The sequence below is a fragment of the Cnephaeus nilssonii genome (genome assembly GCF_951640355.1).
Source record: "Cnephaeus nilssonii genome assembly, chromosome: 10".
NCBI lineage: Eukaryota > Metazoa > Chordata > Mammalia > Chiroptera > Vespertilionidae > Cnephaeus > Cnephaeus nilssonii.
The window spans coordinates 17,854,719-17,880,862 of record NC_137081.1 but is presented as its reverse complement, the minus strand read 5'-3'; the positions used below and the strand labels follow the sequence as shown (position 1 = coordinate 17,880,862).

The following is a 26,144-nucleotide window of genomic DNA, read 5'->3' as shown; positions in this document are numbered from 1 at the left end:
TGAAAGCAGTCGAGAATATGTTTGTATATTTTCAGAAAACAACTCCGAGACCATGTGGATTCCAGCAACAGAGAGGAATTGACAGGACTACTCCAGCCATGAAGACAGAAGAGAAGCAGTTCAGAGATGGAAGACGCTGACGTGGTCTTCCCATACTAGCAGTTAGCAGCTGTGCATCACTGCAGGTTGCCCAGGACCAAACCAGACAGAGTCGGACCTGCATTACCACCATTTGTCCACCATCCAGAACTGTAATGTCAGTGCTGACATGTACACATAAGGAACTGTTGGACATTGAAATTGGGTCTCAAAAGAACTGTTGGCCCAGAAAGAAACTCACTACAGACTGATTCATTTGCCTGTCACCATAACCATTATTGCTTGTCTCATTTTCGGTTCTTATAAGTATATTTCTAATAGCACATGATCTCACTCATCTAGGGGAAATAATGAACAACATAGACTGATGAACAAGAACAGACCCAGAAACAAGGAGGCATGGATCAGACTGTCGGGCCTCAGAGGGAGGGTAGGGAAGGGTGGGGGTAAAGGGGAGAGATCAACCAAAGGACTTGTGTGCAAGCATATGAGCCTAACCAGCGGTTAAGGACAATAGGGGGGTGGGGGTATGTGTGGGGAGGGGTGTGGGATGGGAATGGGGGGATGAGGACAAATATGTGATACCTTAATCAATAAAGAAATTTAAAAAAAAGAAATTAGAAAAAAAATAAAATAATAACTTCACTGCTAATAGTTTATATGGTGTTAATTATAACCAAAAAATATTAGTTAACAACTTTCACCATATAAACAACCAATAATCAACAATGATTATTTAATGTTACTGGGTCAAAATTCGTTGTACAAAGAGGCTCTATTCAAAAGAAAATTAGCAAACTCAAGTAATAATTCAAAGGCTTCAGGAACTGAAACAGTACACCAGGCAGCCCGCTGAAAAAACTGCTGTGTCAAATTCCCAGTGCTTCCATTAGGTGTCTCTACAAAGACACCGTGCGTGTCAGAGCCAACAGCGCAAATCACTTCTGAGAAATGGAACTGAGAATAGATAGAAAGCTGGTTCTAGTCACATATTCTTCTGTGGATCATCATACACTTGTCTAAAATGTAAAATGCCAAATAGAACATCCCATATAATATTTTGTTTATCTAATGTTTTTGTTTTAATATGATTCTTTAACAAAGGAAGCCGTTTTTTAAATATGTTCAATAAACATTAATGAACAATGTTTGATCTGTCTCTACTCCATATCTAAGCATTGATTTTCCATCTAACATTGTCTTAGAGGAGAATCACACAGGTCAACACATTGGCATATTTGTCTTTATCAGAATAACACTGTTTATGTAAATTTGTTCACCCAAAATTGCATGTCTTCCATTAGTTTTAGAATAAAAGAAAGATATGGAGAGGATTCACTTTTAAGTGTTTCCTCTATGTATAAATAAAGCTATAAAATTACTACTTAACAGTTTCCTTTGGAGAATTTTCAAATGCTAAAATCCATCTATCAGAAATATACTAGTTTCTTCCTTCCTCTTTGTTTCCTATAATTTTACGATTTTTTTTCAGAAATCAGCTTATCCTCACAGGGTAAGATTTGACAAACCATGAGAAGATTATCAAAATACAAAAGGAAGTGAATGTTATATAACAAATTAACCATTTCCTACTCAGCCCCTTGCATTCTACTCTTGTTGATGAGTTGCAGTTGTGAGCATTCTGGTTATAGGTTCAATTAATTTGCTAGTGAAGGCTTTCACATTCTTTCAAACTAGAACTTAAATATAATTCATTTCTCCAGAATTAAAGCTCTGGTACATTAACTGCTGTCCACATATTAGCCTCACTTAACTCTTTACTTTTATTTAGTCCAAAATAAACTGGGGGGAAAAGTCATTTAAAAATTAACATACTCTGCTGCCTGTTTCCAGTGCTTCATGTCTTTCTTCAAATTTTTGTTTTCATTTTCTAACTGCATATTCTGGGTATAGACATCTGGAACATTCCCAACATCTCTAAGTTTGGTTACTCCCTTCTGTATTAATTCATACCTAGGATAAAAAGGGAAAAAAAAGGCTTTAAGTTGTTTCTTTCAACTAAACTGCTAAATTTATGTACCATTCAAAAAATTAATTCTGGGGAAATGTTTATAGAAATTACTTGTAAAATTACTTTATAAATTAAAATGTCAACATTTATAATATATTTTAAATAATAATTAATAAATTGCTGGGTACAAATATCATCATGGTGCATAAAATATAACTGAATATCTTCTATGTTTCATGCGCTAATCTAGACACTGGTAAAATTAGCAAAATGATTCAATTCTCTATCTAATGAAGTTTCCATTCTAGTGTGGATGGTGATATGTTCTATATGAAGTAAAATAAGCAGGGTGCCAGGGATAGAGAGACTGAATTGGAGGGTGGTGGTGGTGTTGACATATTTTATATAGGATGGCCAGAGAAAGTGACATATTTTATATAGGATGGCCAGAGAAAATATCACTATGACTGACAAAGTGATATTTGAGCAGAGAACTGAAGGAAATGAGAGACTAAGCCATGTGGATATGTGGGAGCGTATTCTTCGCTGATAGAAAGAATTGTAAAGGCTCTGAGACAAGGAAGAGTGTGGCATGTACAATAAAGAGCAAAAAGCCAGTCTATAGAGAGTTATCTGGAGTCATGTAAGAGATGGGTCAAGAAAATAGCAGGGAGCCGGAAAAAGGAATGCGATTTTACTCTGAATCACATTGAAGCCATGGGTAGGCTTTCAGGGATAAGTGACACTCTCTCATACCGGCTCTAGTTTCACTAAACTAACTCTAGGGGGGGGGGGCAAAAGTAGAATCAGGGAGACTAGCTCAGAGGCTGCTACAACAGTCCAAGAGACAGAGAATGGTGGCATGAACAAAGTTGGTAGCAGTAGAGATTAGCAAAAATGGGCCCCTTCTGGACATGCTGTAAAGGTGGAGCCAACAGGATTTTCTTATAGATCAGCTGTCAGGAGATGGTTAGAAAGAGAAGTCAAGGCTGGTTCCAAGGTTTCTGGGTGAGCAACAGACAGCCATTTCCTGATACAGGGACAAATGCAGTAGGAACTGGATGATTAAAGAAATCAAGGAATTGTTCCTATTCGTGTTAAATGCAATATGTCTTCTGCACAATCAAGTGAAGATGAATACTGGATATACATGTCCAGAGTTCAGGAAAAATGTCAGGACATGCAATTTAACTTTGGGAATCATCAGTAAATAGATACTATTTAAAGTCACAAGAGTGGATGAGGCCAGCTAGGGAGTGAATGTAAAGAGAGAAGTGAAGAAGTCCTAGGACTGTTTAAGAATGGGAAGAAAAGGACATACTACTAAGCAGAGACTAAACAAGAGAAGAAGCCGTGAAGTAATGGGAGAATATGAGAGTTGTGGCTCAGGAACGAAGTGAATATGGTGCTGAAAGGAAGAAATGAACGGCAGTGACCAAACGCCACAAGGAGGGTGAATAAGAGGAATACTGAGGATCAGTTGCTCAATTGGGCAAAGCGAAGTCACGGAAAATGGTTTCAGGAGAGTCATGGAGATGAAAGTGAAACCATAGCAGGTATGAGAGAGTTGGGAAGGAGCAAGTGGCAACAGCTCTTCCACGGATACCGGCTATACAGCGGAGCCAAGAAATCAAGATGAACCCAGAAGAGGATATGGAGTTCAGGGAATTTTCTTATTTCTCTTTTTTAAAATATATGACACACAAGCCCTGACTGGTTTGGCTTAGTGAAGACCGTCGGTCTGCGGACTGAAGGGTCCCGGGTTCGATTCTGGTCAAGGGCATGTACCTTGGTTGCGGGCACATCCCCAGTAGGGGGTGTGCAGGAGGCAGCTGTTTGATGTTTCTCTCTCATCAATGTTTCTAACTCTCTATCCCTCTCCCTTCCCCTCTTTAAAAAAAAATCAATAAAATGTATTTTTTTTAAATAAAATATATGACACACATTATTGCACATCTGGGTGCTTACAGGAAGGATCTAGCAGAAAGGGGAAAAGTTAAAAGTGCAATTGGAGGAGAATCATTTATAGATTTGTAAATAATTATAATTTTAATCATTATATGTATAAATTAATAAAGCTAAAGAAAAACCAATCAGAGTAATAAAAACATTTCAAGTAATAGTTATTGTAAGCACATCTTTATAAAGCTTGCTACAAATGGGCAGAGCATTAGTTTTAAAATGTTTAATTTATCAGTATTTTCATATTACAAATCTTAACTTTATTATTATGACACATTAATAGTCATATGTTATCTGAAATTAAAAAAATTAAAGGTTAAGATAATTGAATCAATAGTAAGTAATATTTGCCATGATTCCTAAAACAGCAAATTGATAACCATTTAATCATGAATTCACTTTTTACCCATATTTCAGATGTGATTTATACTTATCTCAGAAGAAAAGGCATAAGGATTGATTGAAGTATTGGACCATAAAGTTTTTCTGAGCATAAAATTGGTTTCAGCAACTTCCTTTATTTAATGCAGAAAAAAAATCACTAAAAAAATTACTTCAGTAAGAAAAAAAAAAGGTGATATAGAATCCTATAAAATAAACACTATGTAAATAAATTAATATGTGGTAAAATAAGTAAAAATCAAACATAACACATATTACAACATCTATATCTAAGACATTCGAAAGTTACTTTACCAAGGAAAATTTATACCATCATATAAAAATACCAAAGTTAACTTTAAACTCACTAAAACTAGTATAATACTATAAGGTAATTAGTAATTGTATTCTACAAACTGGAAATTTCTCAGTAAAATCTACATATTCCTACATAAGATTTTTGGTTCTGTGTGTGTATTTTATTTTACTTTTAAAATTTTTTTTATTTATTTCAGAGAGAGGAATGGGGAGAAAGAGAAAGAAAGAGAGAGTAATATCAATGAAAGAGAACCATCCATTGATCGGCTGCCTCCTGCACGCCTCCCTATCTCCACCCCTACCTACTCCACTCAACTCCCTACGGCCCCCTACCCAGGGGGATCCAGCCTGAAACCCAGCATGTGCTCTGACCTAGAATAGAACCGTGACCTCCTGGTTCATGGGTCAATGCTCATCCACTAAGCCATACTGGCTGGGCTGTGTGTGTATTTTAAAGAAATATCCTGGTCTTCTTTATTCCTTCCTCCTTAGTCACTTCCTTTAGATTAAGACTGAAACTATTCATATATAAGTATTAGGAACTAGAAATACAATTTACTACCAATAGACTTGCCAATTAATTACTGCCAATAAATTTACATTAAGGTCGATAAACTAATTACAGTTCTATACAAATTGAGTAAATACATATATTTCATGGAGAAAGTGTATAAGCTTTCATAAGATCTGTGTATATACTAAAAGACTTTAAGACCCACTGCCACAAATGGATACTAATATGCTAGAATTTCAGTGAATATATAAACAATGCAATAAGAGTAAGCATCATTTTTCCTGTTTTGATGACTTTTATTCCAATAAAATCTTCTTTATGAAAACAAAAGGTGGGCTAGAGTTGGCTCAAGGGTCTTAGTTTGTGGACCCCAAATTAAATAATTTATTTCAATTACTGTTTGAGAATTGAAAGGACACAAATCAAATTTCAAAAATCAGGTTGTTTTTTTATTTTGAATATTTCTGTTTGTTTGTGTTACAAACTAACAATGAAAAAACCTTGGTTGCAACCCTTTGTAAGATGCAAGAATTCCTGGCAATGGTATATGTTTTCTCCATAATCAGTATGATAGAAGTAATTGTTTAACATTCCTATAATCCTATTATGCAGCATAGGTTTCTGGTCAATGTCAAAATGTTACATGTGAAATAAAAATATCCAATACAGTATACTAATCTTAGTACAAACAATGTGCTATCTCATTACTAACTGGCCGCCAGGAATAAGGATAAAATTATTAGAACCAAAGTACGACTAGACCCAAATAAGGTACTTTATATAAATTTTACTTTCTGATTGTAATATTATGCTAAATGGTATGCTTACTTGGGGTTCTAAAATTCCTAGCACAATTGCAGTTTCCTGACATTTCATCTCAATTCAAACTGCTAAATCTCAACAGACAATATGGCAAACACCTAATTGTTAGGAGTATTCTTGCTTCCACATGTCTCCAAGAGAGCCATGTCATACTTTAGACTGGCCAAACATGAAGCACCACATGTCCTACACTCAGAAGAAGAAAAGGTAATTGTACCACATTAATCTTTCATTTCATTAGTACCGCAAATTAACCATCTACTGTCTACTTGTACAAAAATATATTTCTAACACATTTGTAATTATTTTTAGGGACATTTTAATAAAAAACATTCACATGATTTCCAGATTTAATAGGAACAGTATTATTTTCTTCCATCAAGATTGCTCTATTCCCTGAATTATAATAATGAAAAATGGTTCTCCTCGTTTAATGCATTAACATTAGATAAGCAACTTAAAATAAGAAAACCACCTGGCCAGTGTTGCTCAGTGGTTGAGCATCATGGTTCAATTCCTGGTCAGGGCACATGCCTGGGTTGCAGGCTGGATCCCCAGTGTGGGGTGTGCAGGAAGTAGCCCATCAATGATTCTCTCTCATCATGGATGTTTCTATCTCTCTCCCTCTCCCTTCCTCTCTGAACTTTATATATATATATATATATATATATATATATATATATATATATATATATATATATATATATATATATATAACTGATTTCTTCTATGTGCATGGTCCAAGTAGATGAGAAGCAAAAAACAAACAGAAAATAAAAATTACACTACAGTTGGATTAGTAGAAATTACAAATTACCCCTTATATTTAAAACTAGGATTAACTAAAAAACATTATAAACATCTTTATATGGCATATCGTTCCCTCTTTCTATAATATGCAATGGCTTTTAAAGATCAAAATTTCATGTCTGATTACTTAGTAATATTTTGTTAAAGAATAGAACACTGCACCCTAGCTGGTTTAGTGCAGTGGATAGAGCATTGGCCTGCCGACTGAAGGGTCCCCGGTTCGATTCCGATCAAGGATACATGCCTGGGTTGCATGCTCAGTCCCCAGTAGGGGGCATGCAGGAAGCAGCCCATCAATGATTCTCTCTCATCATTGATGTTTCTATCTTTCTCTCCCTCTCCCTTCCTTTTTGAAATCTCTCTCTCTTTCTCTCTCTCTCTCTCTCTCTCTCTCTCTCTCTCTCTCTCTCTCTCTATATATATATATATATATATATATATATATATATATATATATATATATTTTAATAGAATAGGACACCGAAAACGTATCTGGTGACATTCCTGCTGCAGCAAAGGAACAAAGACAGCATGCCTGCTGAAGTTTATAACCAATAAGTTATTAAAATTAAATTATGACCAAAAAAATCTTGTCTTTAGGCATCATTTAAAAATATTCCCACTTACTTTCTAAATGAAGGAAAACTTATAGAAAACGAATTGATCATTTGTGTGAGTAGAGAAAGGCAGGCCTATATAATAATCCTATATAATAAAAGGGTAATATGCAAATTGACCCTAACAGCAGAACGACTGGGAATGACTGGTCACTATGATGCCAACTGACCACCAGGTGGCAGACACTCAATGAAGGAGCTGCCCCCTGGTGGTCAGTGCACTCCCACTGACCACCACTGGCTCAGCCACAAGTCAGGCTGACGGCTGTGAGCACAGGGTGGTGGCAGGAGCCTCTCCCACCTCCATGGCAGCGCTAAGGATGTCCGACTGTGGGGAGTGGGCCTAGGGGAGTTGGACATCTCCTGAGGGCTCCTGGGCTGCCAGAGTGATGTCTGACTGCCAGATTAGGTCTGATCCCCTGGGAAGCAGCCTAAGCTGGCAGGTGAACATCTCCTGAGGGCTCCAAGCTGCCAGAGGGATGTCTGATTGCCAGCTAAGGCCCGATCCCCCAGGGAGAGGGCCTAAGCTGGCAGGTGGACATCCTCTGAGGGGTCCCAGACTGTGAGAAGGTATAGGCCAGGCTCAGGCATCCCCCCGAGTGCACCAATTTTCATGCACCGGGCCTCTAGTAAGTAAAATAATTAAAGTAGTACTATTAGTAGGAATTCTTAATGCAGGAAATAAAACCCTTACTAATTATGCAGAAGATATTAGGGAAAGTATTTCATAAAATAGCTTTGTATTAGATTATATAACTCCAGGAGATATTCCATCTTCTAGATCTTTAAAAATCACCTAATATTTTTATTTCAGAAAGATGATATTCTGATTATGTGCACATACGTGTTTTGAGTGAGTGTGCTTGTGTGTGTGTGTGTGTGTGTGTGTGTGTGTGTGTTTGTATGTTGTGGTGTCAGCAGCAGGGATGGGAAAGGTTTCCATCCATTTCATCCATCTTGCATACACTGAGTGACTTCAATCTTATAAAAGGGTTAAATTGTACATGTTAAATGTTAGCATTTCTAGTAACTATTCATCTACATTATTGTTTACCATTCAGTTTGAAAGCAATCAAGAGTTCTGGTCATTCCCATTTTGATCAGGAAATTGCAGAGAAAGTCTTCTATTACTTCAGGTACCACATGCTTTGAAGGAAGAACTGTTTTCTGCTCCTAAAATTTAAATGTTTAATTAATTATCATGCAAACATCAAATCTTTCATTAATGGCATTGATTCATTTGCTAATTTGTTAATTTTTTTCAACTCTTTTTGTTGGGATAGATGATACGGCCCTCAAAACCTAACATATTGACTGACTTTTGAGAGAACAAATTTGCAAGCACCTAAACTTTCAATTATTTCAATTATTTTTAAACTATTTCCAACTATTTAACTATATTTAACTTTCACAAAACCATGACCTTTCACTTGCAATCATTAATGAACATTTTAAAAGTCCTCATTGAATAGAGACTATTGCATCTTCTAACATAGAAGAATATATATCTTATTTATAAACAGATGTAATAAAATCATAACAAAAGGAAGTTGGGTTCATAAGCAATAAATACTCTTTGAAACAGAAAGCCCATGGCACAATTCAAAGCTAGTTTTTGAAGATAAAATACTATAGAAATAAAAAACAAATTAGCCCTTGATGGTTTGGCTAGGTAGATAGAGCATTGGCCTGAAGACCGAAGGGTCCCAGGTTCAATTCTGGTCAGAGGCACATGCCTGGGTTGCAGGTTGATCCCCAGTAGGGGGCATGCAGGAGGCAGCCAAATAATGAATCTCTCTCATCACTGATGTTTCTATCTCTCTCTCCCTCTCCCTTCCTCTCTGAAATCAATAAAAATATATTTTAAAAATAGAATACATAATTGATATACTTATCATAAAAAGAACCCATATTTAATTTTCAAAGCTGAAAGGGCAATTTTTGTGAATTTTCTGCATAGCATCATTCTGCCAAAGAACTCAAAAAAGCAGGTACATAGAACATAAATAATAGTCAAACAGCTATAAATATGCCAGAAATCTAGAAAGTTAATTCTTGCAAGGTTGTGATTAAAAAAAAAGATTTCTGAAAAATTGATGAGAAGAATTACTGATATTTGGTTCAATAGATATGACAGCTACCCCATTGTCTTCCTTGGATTTATCTTTGGTTTTACAAAAAGATTCCAGCATGATACCAGATACAAAGAAGCAATTATAATTTGGGTGTTAACATTTTCATTCTATGACTCTATCCATTCACTTACTCAACTGCTATTCATTTAGTTCCTCCTATGCACCAAGCACTATGTTAGGCATATCTATCTTACTTACCAAGTAACAAAATGAATGAGTAATACATAGTATATCTTTTAAATCCTTCTTTACTTAATGACATAAAGCAAGAGGGAAGATGATGAGCAGTGGATAAACTGCTCATCATTAAAAATGCTGTATTTTAAAACTATTCATATAAATTATTGCATTGAGACTTCTCTTTGTGTCTAAATAGAAGGGAACTATGTCTATAGGATGCATTAGAAAATGCATTTTACTATGAGCTAGAGTCCTCTATTTACAACAGAATATAATCAATTACAAATTCAAGAACTCCTTCTCTTGAGGTTGTTTGTTTTGTATTGTTTTGTTTTTTTTAACAGACAGATATTTTGGAAAGTAGTTACTGGATTTCTAGACAGAAAAAGTCTACAAAATATGAAAAGACTGACACAGGGCGGAATATGGAGTGAAGTCTATCACACACTATTTTGCACTGAGGAAGTCAAGTCTGTAACTAAATAAGAATATCACAATTTCCTTCACATTACTTTATCAAAAAAGGTTACAACATTTTTAAAATTCATCTTTCTTAATTAGTGTTGGTATGAAATATTAAGCACTTTAGAAATATTTTGTTATCATCATTAAATTGTTATGAACTTTTAAATTAGTTTTCAATTTTACAGGAACACCAACCTTGTATTTACTTTTAACTGGTGATATTGCAATCATAAAACATCCTCCACCATATTCTTTAGTGATATTAGTTCATAGGCCTCACAAGGAAAGGTATCATAATATATTGGGCATTCCTTACGAGCTAAATATTTCTATGGGGGGCAGGGGAAGGCAAAGACAGAGAATGCTTATAAAACAGATTGTAGACTCTGCATACAATATCCAATTCTGTACATAAGTGTTGCAAATCCTTGGTTTAATCTCCAATTAAATAGGCAGAGTTCTGAGGGATAGTGTCATTTATTTCAGTCATGCAAGAGTGACCACGTTGTGGAAAATGATAAACCAAAGACGAGTAAATATGACTACTTATCTAAAGTGAAGGTTTGAAGATAGAGAAATAGAAATGAAAAAGACATAACAGGTGCTAGGGCTGCATTTAGTAAGTGAAGTACTTGAAATGTAAACAACTTGCAAAACTTCAAATTTATCACTGGTAAACCATAGGCTATGGTTATGTTCAAACTCACCAAAATTTGAGTATCTGTATTCTGTTCTTGAACCATCTGAATTGCTTTTGCCAGATCCTCTTCACCCTCTGGAATGCTAAAATTGTCATCTGGTATCTAAATCACAAAGAAAGAGAAGGATAGGAAGGGTTAGCAAGAAAATACATTCTTTCATTTCAGAACTTATTTTTCCTCATAAAACAAAGGATCAAAGAGATATATTTTATGTAAGACATCATGTCATTTTGAAGATCTATGAAAAATGAATAAATATCAAGCAGAAAGCTTTGATTTTCTTTTAAACATCACTCAATGTCACTTCTAATAAACTCAATATTAGCTTATGAGCAACTGCATTTAACTATAATGACAAATGTAGACTAACAATTGTGCTGAAAGAAATGTTAGGCCATCTAACTGCCACCATTCTCTATTCATCCTGGATTTTTCTCCCTCATTACTCTCTTAACTACTACTAGCAACCGCATACCTCTAGTTTATTTTTAAAATAAAATAAAATTTACTGCCTGAATGTTAAGCTATTGGAAGAATGTAATCAAATCTAATAATGATATTAATGATAGTTAACACACATTGCATGCTTCTTATGTGCTTATCACAGTTTTAAGGCCTTTACTATTATTTAACTCATCCAGTAATTCCATGTGGTATGTATTAATATAATCCCCATTATACCAGCAGTAATAACAAGCCTATGTTCTGTATTTGTCCTGTCTCCTGCCTGCCCAGGCCAGAAATTGCTAGGCCTGCACCCACACAGTTTCATTCACAGCTTCTGCATCCTAGGAGAGTCTCTAGCCTCCAAGTCTCAGAAATAATGATAGGTCCCGCTGGAGCAGTGAATTAAAGGAAAGGTTTTAGGCAGTAATCATATTAGATAGAAGTATAGTTAAGTTGGAAGGAAGCATAGGATCTGCACTCCAGCTAGGTGGTAGAAATTTGGGAAACTTGGCCAAGCTCAGACTGGATTATAGTAATACCTATTAGACAGAGAAGACATTCTGTAGTATGGATCCAGAAGGCAGGTGATAAGGAGTTGACTCTGAAGGACAATTAATAAGAAAATACAAATGACCAGATGTTTTAACCAATCTAAATTTTTATGAGAATTTTCATGCCTCATTCTTAACCAGCTGATATGGATGAAAAACTAACAACTCTTGCCCAGCCAGCATGGCTCAGTGGTAGAGTATTGATATATGAACCAGGAGATCAGGGTTACATTCTCAGTCAGGGCACATTCCCAGGTTGTGGGCTCTATCCCCAGTAGGGAGCATATAGAAGGCAGCTGATCAATGATTCTCTCTCATCGTTGATGATTCTATTTCTCTCCCTCTCCCTTCCTCTGTAAAATCAATAAAAATATATGTGTATTTTTTAGACTAGCAACTCTTAAGGAATAAAGAAATAAATATGTCTCAAGAACAACCATAATGAATTTACAGAGTACTCAAAATTAAAAAAAAAAAAAAGACTGAATTTGAAGACAGCAGTGTAGGTAAATGTCTGTACTCGTCGTGTCTCACAACCACATCAAAATTACAACTAAAATACAGAACAACCATCATCCAGAACCACCGGGAAGCTGGCTGAATAGGAGTCCCACAACTAGAGAAGTAAAGAGGAGAGCACACTGAGACTGGTAGGAGGTGTGGAGGTGCAGAACGGGCTGGTGCCGCTTTTTTAATTGGGAGGGAGATCATCTCTGCAGAGATCATCCCGCCCTGAGGAGCAAGAGGTCCCAGAGCTGGGAAAAGAAGTCCCTAGGGGCAGTAAGAACTACAGGTTGTAAAGACAAGTGCAGATTGGGGCACAGTGACACAGAGGCTGCTAGAGACCCAGCTGTTCCTCTTAAAAGGCTGGCACCATGAACTGAACTTACAAGGTCCTGCTTCCTCTGAGCTCCAGCTCAGAGGGTGAGGTTGTGGGAGACACAGACACACACAAAGAGGAATTGGATTGTCTGGCATCTGGGCAGGAACTCGGGGGCAGCTTTCTCCCAGACAGAGGTGCTCACAGGGATCATTGTTCTTATGCTGGGACCTTCCCCGTAGCAAGGCTGACTGGCAGCCATTTCAGTTTGCTCTGCCTAGTGATTCCCTAAGACCCTGCCTCATCCAATTTACAACCCCACACAAGCTGTGTAGCAGCTCTTTCATATGAATGGCCTGTCCTTGCTCAAAAAAGCTACAGCTGGGTCAGGGAGCCCCAAACCTATCAATAAAAGTCCCAAAAACAAGCCCAGCACCAGCCTGCCTTGCTTCACAGTTGGGCCTTGTCTGGGCACTTCCAAACCCAATACAAAGAGGAGGAATCTGCAGATCTCTCTGTAGCTCCTACTGGGTGGCCCCAGGCAGTGGCCAACTTTGCACCTCCCCAGAGACCCAAGGGCCACTGTACTCAGTGGTCAGTGTCAGACCATACCAGATTACAACTCTACACATCCATAAGAGACACTCAAGGGGCACCAAAGCCCCACTGAAGCAAGTCCTGCTCCATAAGGGTGTCTCCTGCACAGCAACTCTCCCACTATAGTTGCAGCTGGTCCTCACAGCCAATTGGCCTAGAGGTCAATTCCTCCCAGTGACACCAACAGCAATCAAGACTCAACTACAACAAGACTGTGTCCACAGCCCACAAAGGGGTGCACCTAGGGCTCCCAGCTTAGGTGATTGGGGAGGCTGAGCCACTGGATCCTATAGAATACCTCCTATACAAGGCCACACTACCAACTTAAGGAGAAATAGAAGCTCTACCCAATAACTGGAAAGAAACATAGCAAAGCAGCCAAAATGCAGAAACAAAGAATCATGTCACAAATGAAAGAAATGGAAGAAAGCAAATTACTGGATGTAGAGTTCAAAGAATCTTCTAGAAACCTCCAAAAAATATGGAAAAGGACCAGTCAGAAATCAAGCATATACTGACTGAAAAAAAAGAATAATATGTAGAGATTCAACAGTAGAGTAGAGGATTCTGAGAATCAAATCAACGATTTGAAATATGAGGAAGCAAAAAACACCCAATCATAAGAGCAAAAAGAATAAAGAATCCAAAAATATTAATATAGTGTAAGGAGCCTCTGGGAGAACTTCAAGTGAACCAACATTCGCATTATGGGGGTGCCAGGAGAAGAGAGACTGCCATATAATGAAAACCTATTTGAAGAAATAATGACAGAAAACTTCCCCCACCTGGTGAAAGAAATAGACTTACAAGTTTAGGAAGCACAGAGAGTCCCAAATAAGAGGAACCCAAAGAGGACCACATCAAGGTACATCATAATTAAAATGCCAAAGGCTAAACACAAAGAGAGAATCTTAAAAACATCAAGATAAAAGCAGTTAGTTACCTACAAGGGAATGCCCATACAACTGTCATCTGATTTCTCAACAGAAACAATGCAGGCCAGAAGGGAGTGGCAAGAAATATTCAGGTTGTAGGTTGAATGAACCTACAACCAAGATTAATCTACCCAGCAAAGCTATCATTTAGAATTGAGGGTCAGATAAAGAGCTTCACAAACAAGAAAAAGCTAGTGTTGTTCATCACCACCAAACCAGTATTATATGAAATTTTGAAGAGTATTATTTAAGAAGAAGAAAAAGATAAAAAATATGAACAACAAAATGGCAACAAATACATACCTAGCAATAATTGAATCTAAAAATCAAAATAAACAAATAAGAAATCTAATGAACAGAATAAACTGGTGAATAAAATAGAATCAGAGGCATAGAAATAGAACAGACTGATGATTCTCAGAGGAAAGGGAGGTGGGGTCTGGAAGAGATTAATCAAAGATCTTATATGCATACTAGAGGCCCGGTGCATGGATTCGTGCACTGGTGGGGTCCCTAGACCTGGCCTGTGGGGATCAGGCTGAAACTGGTAGTCTGACATCCCCTGAGGGATCCCAGGGTGCAAGAGGGCACTCTGCAAGGTTGCTGTCACTGGGCATCTCCTGTGTTGAGCATCTGCCCCCTGGTGGTCAGTTCGCATCATAGCTACCATCCGGTGGGCCAGTCAGCCAGTTGGCCGGTTGCTTAGACTTTTTTTTTTTTTAATATATTTTATTGATTTTTTACAGAGAGGAAGGGAGAGGGACAGAGAGTTAGAAACATTGATGAGAGAGAAACATTGATCAGCTGCCTTCTGCACACCTCCCACTGGGGATGTGCCCGCAACCAAGGTACATGCCCTTGACCGGAATCGAACCTGGGGCCTTTCAGTCTGCAGGCCAACGCTCTATCCACTGAGCCAAACTGGTCATGGCTAGACTTTTATATATATAGATGTGCATTACCTATGGACACAGACAATAGGGTGGCGAAGCCCTGGGGTGGGGCGAGAACCTGGTGGAGGGGGGCAATAGGGAGCAAAAAAGAGGGACATCTGTAATAATCTTAACAATAAAGATTAAAATAAACAAATAAATAATTACCTCTTCATATTCGTAATCATCTTCAGATGCTTCGGTTATGGTGACCTCTGAACATCTTGTCAAGTTTTAATCTCAAAATATATGGAATAAAATGATTACATTTAAAACTGTATTTATCCTTGAAGTGGGAGATCTAATTATCTCACCAACCAACTTGGTGAGATAATACATTTCAAAATTTTCATTAATGAAAGTTATTTAAATCTCCACTTTTTTTATATGTATTTCTCAATTTTAAAATTAAATCCTCTTCTCAGGAAAGGCAGGCTAATTTTCAAGCAAATATAAACTATACAGTAATTATAATTCAGTAGTTCATAAATTATCAAGAAATAAGCATTAAAATATCAGAAATGATTCTAATTAAAATTCTAACAATATTGCTATAAGAATTTTAAAATTATGTTAGTCTAATTATAAATGAAAACTTCTACAGTTATCTTGTTTACTTTTCTCTTCAAATGTACAGAGGTAGTTATGCCAAGTTTAAAAGATATTAAACACTTTAATGCACAGTAATGGTTATGAAAATCAAAGATGAGATTAGCCTAGTTTTCAATTTGCTGCTGGTTATAAGAAATTGTCTCTGCTATTCTGTCTTCCAAGAGTTAGCTGAAGGTGCATATAACAACGTATGTTGTTCGTAATAAGAACTGACAACAAAGTATTTAATAGAGGCTAGATGCTGTCCTAAGGGTTTTACTAGTACATGTATTAACTCATTTCATCCTCATCCTATGTATGAAGCTGGAACCAGCAGTATCTCCATTTCACAGATCATGCTCAAAGGCACAGACTGTACAGCGAGGACCTAACAAACCTGGGAATAAGCCCCAGAAGCTCCAGTTTCACTAGCCAGTGGTCGGCAAACTGCGGCTCTGTTGACTAATGAGTTTGCCGACCACTGCACTAGGCAATACTACCTCTCCTGATGTTCTGTATGGGTTTTCTGTGTATGGAAACACTTGAGGCTTTTGCCAATTATTTTCCACATAGTTCTAAACCTCTAAAGATAGGAAATACATTCTTTTCTTTCTTTCTTTTTTTGGTAATACATTCTTGCTACTCAGCCTCATCATAAGCAATAACTCCTTAGTATTTGCCTTATTATTTGAAGAGACACATAAACCAATTTCAGTTATAACCAACCCTTAGGACCCAGGTACCTATCAAAGGGTTGTATTTACGGTCAAATATGAGTGTCTCTCCCAAAAATATGGTGAAAAGTAATTTAGGATAAAAAAAAATAAGTAATTCACAGTAGACTAAGCAAACACACACACAAAAAAAGTTTCATGTCTGCAGTCCATCTCCTAACCTAAAATTCACCCTTATTGAGTACCAGGAGTGAAGTACCTACCTTTTACTAACATCCTACTTAAAGTACTTCCAAATGTGCCCAATGCTGTTTTGCAAAGCCACTCTGGTACTTTCAGGTCTTTCTTAAGTTAGAACCACATTTCTAGATACCAAAATCAGTATTTTTTTTCTTATTGCAGTATAACTCCCAAAAACTTTGGGCTTAAAAAAACAACAACACAATAAGCATCCATTATCTCATCTTTACTGTGATCAAGAATTCAGTAGTGGCGTAGCTGAAAGATTTTTATTTGGGGTCACTCATGAAGTCTCAGTTGAGGTGGCAGCCAGGGTTGTAGTCACAGGAAGGCTACACTAAGTGAATAGGATCTATTTGCTGAAGGTTCACTGATGTTGTTATGTGGAGGACTCAGATCCTCCCTATGTGGATCTCTCCACAGGCTTCTTAAATCTCCCTAAGATGTGGTGGCTAGCTACCTCCAGAATAAGCAATCCAGGAAAACAAAGTGGAAGCCACAATTTCTTTTATGAACAGCCACAATAGCATATATTCAACATACAATTGGTTACCCAGGTCAACCCTATTCAGTATGAGGACACTATACAAGAGCATTTACCCCAGAAGGTGGGAATCAGTGGGCATCATTTTGCAGGCTGGCTACTATATTACCTTATAGTGTTTCAAGGGTAGTAAAGGAATTAACATATGTAAATCTTTTAGAGCAGTGCATGGCTTACAGTAAAGGCTATATACAGTGTTTGTTATTATTGTCCACGTTCTGGAAAGAGATGAGTACCTGTGAAAAAATTCTCGTAAGTCTCCCATGGCCCAGTTCCCCCATATGTTAAGATAAATGGATGAAAGCATTCTAAATCTTCCTCCTTCTAAATTTATATTTATCTGACACACTTTCACTTAATGAGATGAAATTTCCCAAACATCAGATACAGGAAATCAGCCTTTTTTAAATATCTTTCTTTTTATTGTTGACATTATTTCGCCACCTTTGCCCCCTCCACCTAATTCTCTCCCCACCCCCTTCCCTCTGGCCATCACTACACTGTTGTCTGTGTCTATAGGTTATGCATATATGTTCTTTGGCTAATCCCTTCATCTTTTGTCCAGTCCCCACGCACCCTCCTTCCCTCTGACAGCTATCAGAACATTCAATGTATCCATGCCTCTGTTTCTATCTTGTTCATCCTTTTATTTTGTTCATTAGATTCCACATATAAATGAGATCATATGATTTTTGTCTTTCTAGGACTGGCTTATTTCACTTAGCATAATAATCTCTAGGTCTATCTATGCTGTTGCAAAAAATAAGAGTCAGCCTCTCATTTTATGGAAAAGTATGCTCTCTTCTGAGAGACAACTACTAGAAATTGATTTTGTAAGCAATCACCTGTGATTAAGTCTCCCAAAAAGCAATGCTGTCCTTCATCACTGTTCCACAAAAATAAAAAATTCCACAAAAAAGTAAATATTCTATAATTAGCTGGATAGACTTGATAATTGCAAATAAAACAACTTCTGACAAATTATTGTGAGGAAGAAAGGTGAAAGCAAAGGTTGCAAAACATAGCAATATGTAGAGGAAAAACGTGATTTGTTCTAAAAGCTTTGGAAATATCTAACAACACCTGTATACTCTATCCCGAAAATAATCTAACCAATGGATTTTAATCACTAGTAAAATATTCTGTTTCCACACAATCAAAGAAGACTAAGAAAAAAATAGCTATCATTTTGTAAAGCTTAAAAAGTACTATCACATGGAACATAATCATTTTTATTCTCATAACAACCTTGTGAAGATTGAATGGCACAGATACACTCACCGTCAAAAAAAAAGAAAAAAAGAAATAGAATCAAATTGAAAAAAAACAAACTGAATCAAACAGATTAATAGATTTGCCCAAAAATCACATAGTTTTGAGTGACAAAGACATATTTCTCATATATAAATGTCAATAATTTTCAACTAAGCCATACTATTTCTAGTGACCCAATAAGAATGTGCAATTTTTGCCAATATCCTAGATAATAAACTCAAACCTAGTTGTTTTCCAAACTCTTAAGAAATAGTATGGACAGCTAAAGCAAATCATTTAAATAGCTCAATGTGAATTCCTTAAAGAAGGGAGAAGTACGAAAGGTCTAGAGACCCAAAAATTAAATTAACCAAGGCCAAAAGATTAATGAGACAAAAGATGGGGAAAAGGACAAAAACCCAAAATAGGAACTGATATCCTCCTTGATTGACATTTTTAGTATCCACAATATGACTTGAAAAGAAAATCTTCCCAGAAGTAACTCAGTTGAAATGTGATGTTGCAATGTTGCTGAGAAATAAATGTGCATTGGCATGCATGTTGGCATGCATCTGTCTATCTGGCTAGCAATACATGGACAATGCAGGAACGAATCCCAAAATGATACTGTGACAGTTTACAAATATGGATACATTACATAATATAAAAATGAATGAATATAAAAATTTGAGAAAAAATGAAATAAGTAGAAATAAAAGTAAAGATGCAGTACATGCCATGGGTCTCATAATTTTGTGAAAAGTAGGCCACAGGTTTGACTCTAAGCTTCCCAGCAGTCAGGGTGAAAGGAGGATATAATCAGATACCAATTCAGTATCCATCCAATGAAAACAGACAAAATTCTCAGTAGATGCACAGCAATTTCTGGTTTCAAAGCATGAATAAATTACACTCCCAGATTCTCATGAAGAGGACACTGTAGGTTGTACAGATACGTATCCCCTTGGCCCTCGGGATGCCAGAACGATAGCGTAAAGCAGAATCTGAAAGAACACCACGTATGCAAAGCACTGCTTTAGAGGCAGAATTGCCAGAGTGGAAATAGACACAGTTCATCAGAATTGTCTGAAAGATAAAACCTTCACAGATGAGGAAGTTTCCCAGTAAAAGTAGAACCACAGTAATCGAATCTCCTGGGTGAGCCTATTCTCCAGGAAATGTCCCTACAATTAAGCTGGTCACAATCCTCATGAAATTATTTTTCCACTGTAGAACAACAAGCTGGCATCTGGCTTAAAGATAGTTCATTAATGCCAAGCTGACTCTGGGCCCTTACAAAGCTCCCTTCCCTTTATCTACCTAGTATCCCTTCAAAGACCATCACTGAACTCCAGTTCTGAAATTCACTTTTTTCCCAGCCTGTTCCCCTCAGATCTGGTTCTCGCCTTTCGGCCTGTTTGAGCTTGACTTGACACTTATACTGGGCCTGGTTTCCTGTCTGCTCTTGCCAAGGCTACCGTCTGTGGCTCCCCTTCCCTGCCCTGTCTGCAGCCACCGTCTACCGCACCGCCTACTTCCAAGCCAGGTTCTGTGTCCTAGAGTCACAGCCTGGACTCAGACCAGGGTCCCACGTCTCCACATGTCCCCTTGCCCTGGAAGGAATGTAATAGTATTTGTGAGTTTGCACAGCATGACTCAGCTCCCTGGTACTTAGTCAACACAGGTGAACTAATGGGCACGTTTTGCACTAGTAGAATCTTCACTAGATCCTGACCATCCAGATGTTATCAGAAAGTAGGACAACAGGCACCCACACTGAAACTGCAGGGAGCCCGACCCCCATCACAGCGCCACAGAAGACACAACAGCAGGAAGCCTGAGACGTATTTCAGCTGGTCTAGTGGAGCAGAGCTTGAGGTGCCACCTGTTATGACGCCGTCACAAATAAGGTTCTGCAAAAGGACGACAGCCAGGAAGAAATAAACAATTTGCAGACGTGAGCAGCCTACGACGTTGCTCACACACCAGTCTCTCCCCCTACCACATTTATAGGTAGTGATCACTGCCAGCAGCCGCATCTCTATAAAGAACCGGAGTGAAACATATAGCTAATTATATTTTACATGATTTCCCAAAGCTGCTATAGCCAGAAATGGCTTTGTAATCTTTGCCGTCGATGCAGAGCCAATGTACACCAAGGCAATCGAAAATCTAGGTTGGATCCTCCATAATCAACATTTTACTTACTGAATTGAAATAAAAGAAAAGTGCCGTAAATAGCAAACACCATAGTTATGTTCCCTTTCTTAGGAATTCCAGCTTCAATAAAGCAAGTTAACTGAATAATGTAAACCAAAGATGGGAAAAAACTGGCATGCTTGCTACCACTTTCCCCGATGTTTGCTTCCTGCAGTCTTTCCCGCCGAGTCTCCATTAGGCCTCAGAATTCTTATTAACACACTTACCAGGAAGCCACTACCATTTCGGTTGCATTGCCCATTGCCCAGAATGGAAGTGTATTGGCCACCCTTGCCCTGGACAGCTGCTGCACATCCTCTGCCTTCTGAAACTGGAAAATATTTTTCTTTCTACATATGTGACTCCTATAAGACTTACACAGTGGGTGGCGGTGTAAGTTTTCCAACTTGTAAGCCAGTAGATACACAAAGATATCAACATGTTGCACCTCTGTCTGAAAATATCAAGGTAAAAGGTTAAGATGTTTGCATACAGCCTTGCTACTCCTATTACAGTTCTTACCAGTAGTTCCTGTGAGCTTGTTAGCAATGCAGTGTCTCAGCCCTGACCTGGACTTACGGAATTAGAACCTTCACTTAAAGATCCATATCTTTGATTCATATGCACATTAAAGTTTGCTCCAACTAGAGGACACAGAACAAAACACATTTTTTTCTCGCCAAATAGCCTGACTTTCCTGCATGTAAAATTCAGCACTCTGGGCGTAGTAACATGCCTCCTGGTCTAGATTCTACATTCAGATTGTCGATCCTTTTTATTTGACTGTATGTAGGGTGCCACTAAGTACCCGTGTGCAAATTCAGGATTGCAATGATAATAAGAAATACTCAACTTGAGTACATAATGATAATATTGAGGATTTTACAATATCTTTTCATTTAATACTACAAACATTCCAGAGAAGTAACGTAACAGAGAGAAGAAATTTTAAAATGTTAAGAAGAATAAAATATATTTAAATGACAAAAGTTCAATTTTAATTAAACAAAGTTATCCTGAACATTACACTATTGTAATGAAAGACTGGCTAGGAATGTCACTTAAAAAGACAAGCGTCTATCTTAGATGAGTATCGATTTAGTGTGATCACCATATTTCAGGGTCTGGAATCCTTAATTTTGCACTTGCATGCACAGTTAAGTTTGGAGCTGCCTCGGAGGACTGGCTTAACTCACTCAATCCTCAGAAATCGCCGTTCAGAGATTGTTGTTGGGGTCAGAGGACACATTTTCAGTAGCCAGTAAACTTATTTATGTCCACAATCTCATGGGCCAAATTCTTAGTGTTAGAATGCCTAGAAAGATGATATAATAACCAAAGGCTAGCTGGGGAGCAGAGAATCACCACCAAGGGGGTAGATCACAAAAACGCCATTCTGTGGGCCTCCCTTGCCTAGAGCCATGTATTCCATTCCTTGAACAAGGTCTTTCTCTAGACAGGTAGCAACAAAATCAATTAAGCCTTAGCTTTCTTAGTACCATTCATTCCTGCCGGCATCTCCCAACTGGAATTGGCCTTTCCCAAATGTCTCCAGCCACACGTTAATAGGCAGCCCGTGGTAACTGCTGCAACTGCAAACCTCTCCCGGGTTGTATTGATTTCTAATAGAGGGTTCATTTGCAAACGACAATCAACCTGCATTAAATTCCACATATGGGTGAAATCATATGATCCTTGTCGTTCTCTGACTGGCTTTTTTCACTTAGCATAATGTTCTCCAGGTCTACCCGTGCCATCCCAAAGGGTAAACAAAATGAACTAATAAGCAAAATAGAGAAAAACTCATAGAGAGCAGGCTGATAGCTCGTGGGTTATGGGGGGGGGGGGGGAGGTGAAGAAGAGAGAGTATTGAGCAAAAAAGAAAAAAAGAGAGAAAAGCCCTGGCTGGTTTGGCTCAGTGGATAGAGCGTCGGCCTGCGGACTGAGGGGTCCCAGGTTCGATTCCAGTCAAGGGCACGTACCTTGGTTGCGGGCACGCCCCCAGTGGGGGGTGTGCAGGAGGCGGCTGATTGATGTTTCTCTCTCATCTATGTTTCTGACTCTCTATCCCTCTCCCTTCCTCTCTGTAAAAAATCAATAAAATATATATTTTTTTAAAAAAAGAGAGAGAGAAAAAACTCGTAGACCTGGACAAAGGTGTGGTGGTTCTGGGAATAGGGAGAGAGAAGTGGAAAAGGGTATATGAGGGATAAATGATGATGGAAAAATCAAGGGGGAAAAAAAGAAAAAAAGACAACTAACCTTTACAAATTCTGGAGACATCTATGTGGCCCTTTACAGATCGCTTAGTTAACGTCTAGCTTTATGTTCCACAACGCTGCCAAGACCTTTCTTATGAAGAGTTCTCCAGAGGGCTTAGGCACTCCATGACCACATTCCTTAAAGCTGTGGTGATCGCTAAATAAGGACTATGTCATGTATATTTGTATCTCATCTTTTGAAAGTTTAAAACATAAAAGCAATGATATTGTGAAGTGCTTCAGAAGAAAAACAGGTGTCACTACTATGGCTAGGAGGTTACAAAGGAGGGGTGTGGCAGGGGTAAGAAATCCTTTTTTCCTGAATACAATCTCTACCCTGTTGTAAAGAATGTGGCGACTTTATTGATGAAGCCATTCCCCCCATGATGGATCCCGGCTGTGTTTCTGGTTTGGGCCACATTAATGTGTACATGTTCTTCATGTGTAAATGTTTAAAAGCAAAGAAAAAGCCGATCTCCTGGAGAATTTGAGTCAACATCTTTCAAAGCCTTGCTCAATATTGATAGCTTGTTGTCTAGTGTTCTAGGAGCATCTGTTCAGTCATAAATAAAGTCCAACACTAGATGTGGTAGATTAGAAGTGATAAAGTGTACGTGCAAAGTAGAGAACATCGGATTTCTGATTCATTTGTGCTTATTGTAACTTTTCTTTATCCGCTGCAATAGCTCAATTAAATTACCTGAGAGCTAAAGACTTCCAAGAAAGTCTCACTTCAGCAACTATCATAATTGCCTTAAGAAACAATGTCAAATAACATTATACAGTCAACTCTTAATTATGCATGTTAGGGGAGCCCAGGGACACAGGGATACTTGGCATTCAGGAGTAGTAATCCTCAAACCTAAGAGGTAAGTCTCCCCCATGTCTAAACCTTTACCTGAACATTGCACTGAATGTAGAAAAATTGACTGGTTAAATGTTTGGCTTTGTTATCCCCTGACTACTCTTTGGTTGAAAGCCAAAACAGTAGTCAGTCAAGCAAAGAGAGATGAAAGAAAAGCAAAGGGCCTAGGTAATTCCCAAACGAGATAACAAAATTATGAAAACTTGGGGTTGCTTATATTTGCAAGTGTGATTATCAAGAGAAGTCTGGATAGGTTTTGTGCAAAATGCTACATGCTGGCAGTTGTGGCTCAGTGATCCCCCTGCCAGTTAAGTGAACACAGATTTCATTGCTGAAAATTGTGCCATCTTGGAGTTCCACCATTTATTTCACAAAAATGTCGCAAACAGTTACCTCGTGTCTGTCTCATGCTAACAATTAACTATGTATTACAGAAATCATTTCAATGCAGACAAAAAAAAAATGTTAAGATGCCTGGTTACCATTCACTAGCAAGGATACTGGGTAACTTTATACTTGATGTAGATTGCTCTGAGAAAAAAAAATGTTGACTTGTTTTTTTTAATTTAAAAAGGACTATTACTTTTAAAAAGCTTGACAGAGCTATGAAAACAGAATATAAAACTTCATTTAAGACATTAAAGCACCCACATATTCCATTCAAATTGATTTCAAACTTATACGCCTGGAAAGATCATGTTTGCCTCGAGTAGAATGCTACATACTTTCTTTGATCGTTTCAACTAAGTTCCTCAAAGTTCCCTGCAGCAGGGATGTGTACTGAGCCTGAGTCAGACAGGTTAATCCGTTTGCCAAAGCTCACAACCACTGAGCTTCAGAGAACCACTGCTGGGTCTCTGAAGTCTTGAATTAGAGCTGGAGTGACTATAGTGGAACAAATACACACACATACGTACATCCATAACAGGTAGGTTTTGGAGTTTCCTTGATATCTTTGAGAATAAAATAGATAAACCATCTCTGTCTTACCTGCCCAAAGAAAGGGATAGATAACTTTTTTTTTTCTCATGAAACCTCCCATCCTCCCATCAGTACAATTAATCTATATGCCTAGAGGAGAGCTGAAGAGTTTGTTGTAGTATTTTAATCCTCATCTTAGGATATGTTTTACTGATTTTAGAGAGAGGGAGAGAGAGGGAGAGAAACATTGATCTGTTGCCACCCATAACCCACCAGGGATCGAAGGGTGCTCAAAAGTTTTACACAAGAAATAGTTAACTTAATTATCCACATATGGCTATTCAATTTTTTGTTATTTCCATTGATAATTGCTCTTCACTTTCTGGCTTTCTCCCAACACCTCTGAGCCCTGTCAGCTCACCAGGATATTATTTAGTTGCTAAAGAAGAAAAAAAACACACGTATTTATTATTAAAAAGCCAAAATTGAAACTATCTAGGAAGTTGATGTTATCAAAATAAATCTTTTTAAGCATTGGATACGGGTGGGATACTCTGAGCTTCAGCTCCTTAAAAGACCAAAGACAGAGGATTCCCTAGTCTCCAAACTTGCTTGACCAATTCCTTCTGACATTCTGAAAGCTTGGGGGGAAACACTAAGCCCAAACGAGGGTTGGATCCATTTGTTGTTCCACCTTCACACAAAACTTTTATCCAAAGTTCACTCTGGCAACTATATAAGGGGCTTTCGGTGGCAGAAAGGCCAGCTTGCGATCCAACCGGGTAGAAACGGGGCCCCAAGCCTCAAGGGCGCCCCCCAGCGGAGAGCTCGGGCCCTGGCCCCTAACACCGGTTACCGCAGCGGGCGCCTGGGGCGCGCCCAGACGGGAAGGATACGCTCCAGGTAGTAGGTGCCCTCGGCGATGTCCGAGGCGTCCCCGCCAGCCGTCAAGCCCATGCCCAAAGCTTCTTCCAGAGCCCGCAGGGGCGAGGTGGGCACCCCTTGCTGAGCAGCCATCGGGGCGCTCTGGGCCGCGCCCCCCCGCCTGTCCGCCGCGTCCCTAGGAACAACGTCTAGACAAGCCTGCCAACGACCCCTCGCAGCTGTCGCGAGAGCCTGACACTCCATCCCCCCGCCCACCAGGCCAGCTCCGGACACGGAAGGGCTGCCCCGCGGCGACTCTCCTGGGTGCCCTCTGAGCGTCCCGGGTTACCACGGCAACGACGTTGCCTAGTTACCCTGAGCGTTCCGAGGCCGAAGCGGTGGGCTTGGATTACACACATTTTCTTACCGGGGCAGCTTGGTTTTCTTTAAGGTTTGACCCTGACATTTCTTAC

The 26,144-nt window shown here is 38.5% G+C and overlaps 1 protein-coding gene across 1 annotated transcript; it reads right to left on the bottom strand.

The window, feature by feature from the left end:
* Positions 1-1,919: 1,919 nt before the first annotated feature.
* Positions 1,920-25,824, bottom strand: SPAG16 (sperm associated antigen 16; the record flags this gene model as incomplete). The annotated part of the gene is made up of 5 exons (XM_079783274.1): positions 1,920-2,073; positions 8,550-8,668; positions 10,983-11,078; positions 15,427-15,473; positions 25,704-25,824. 5 exons carry the CDS (start codon positions 25,822-25,824, stop codon positions 1,920-1,922), a joined length of 537 nt encoding a protein of 178 aa, XP_079639400.1.
* Positions 25,825-26,144: the final 320 nt, after the last annotated feature.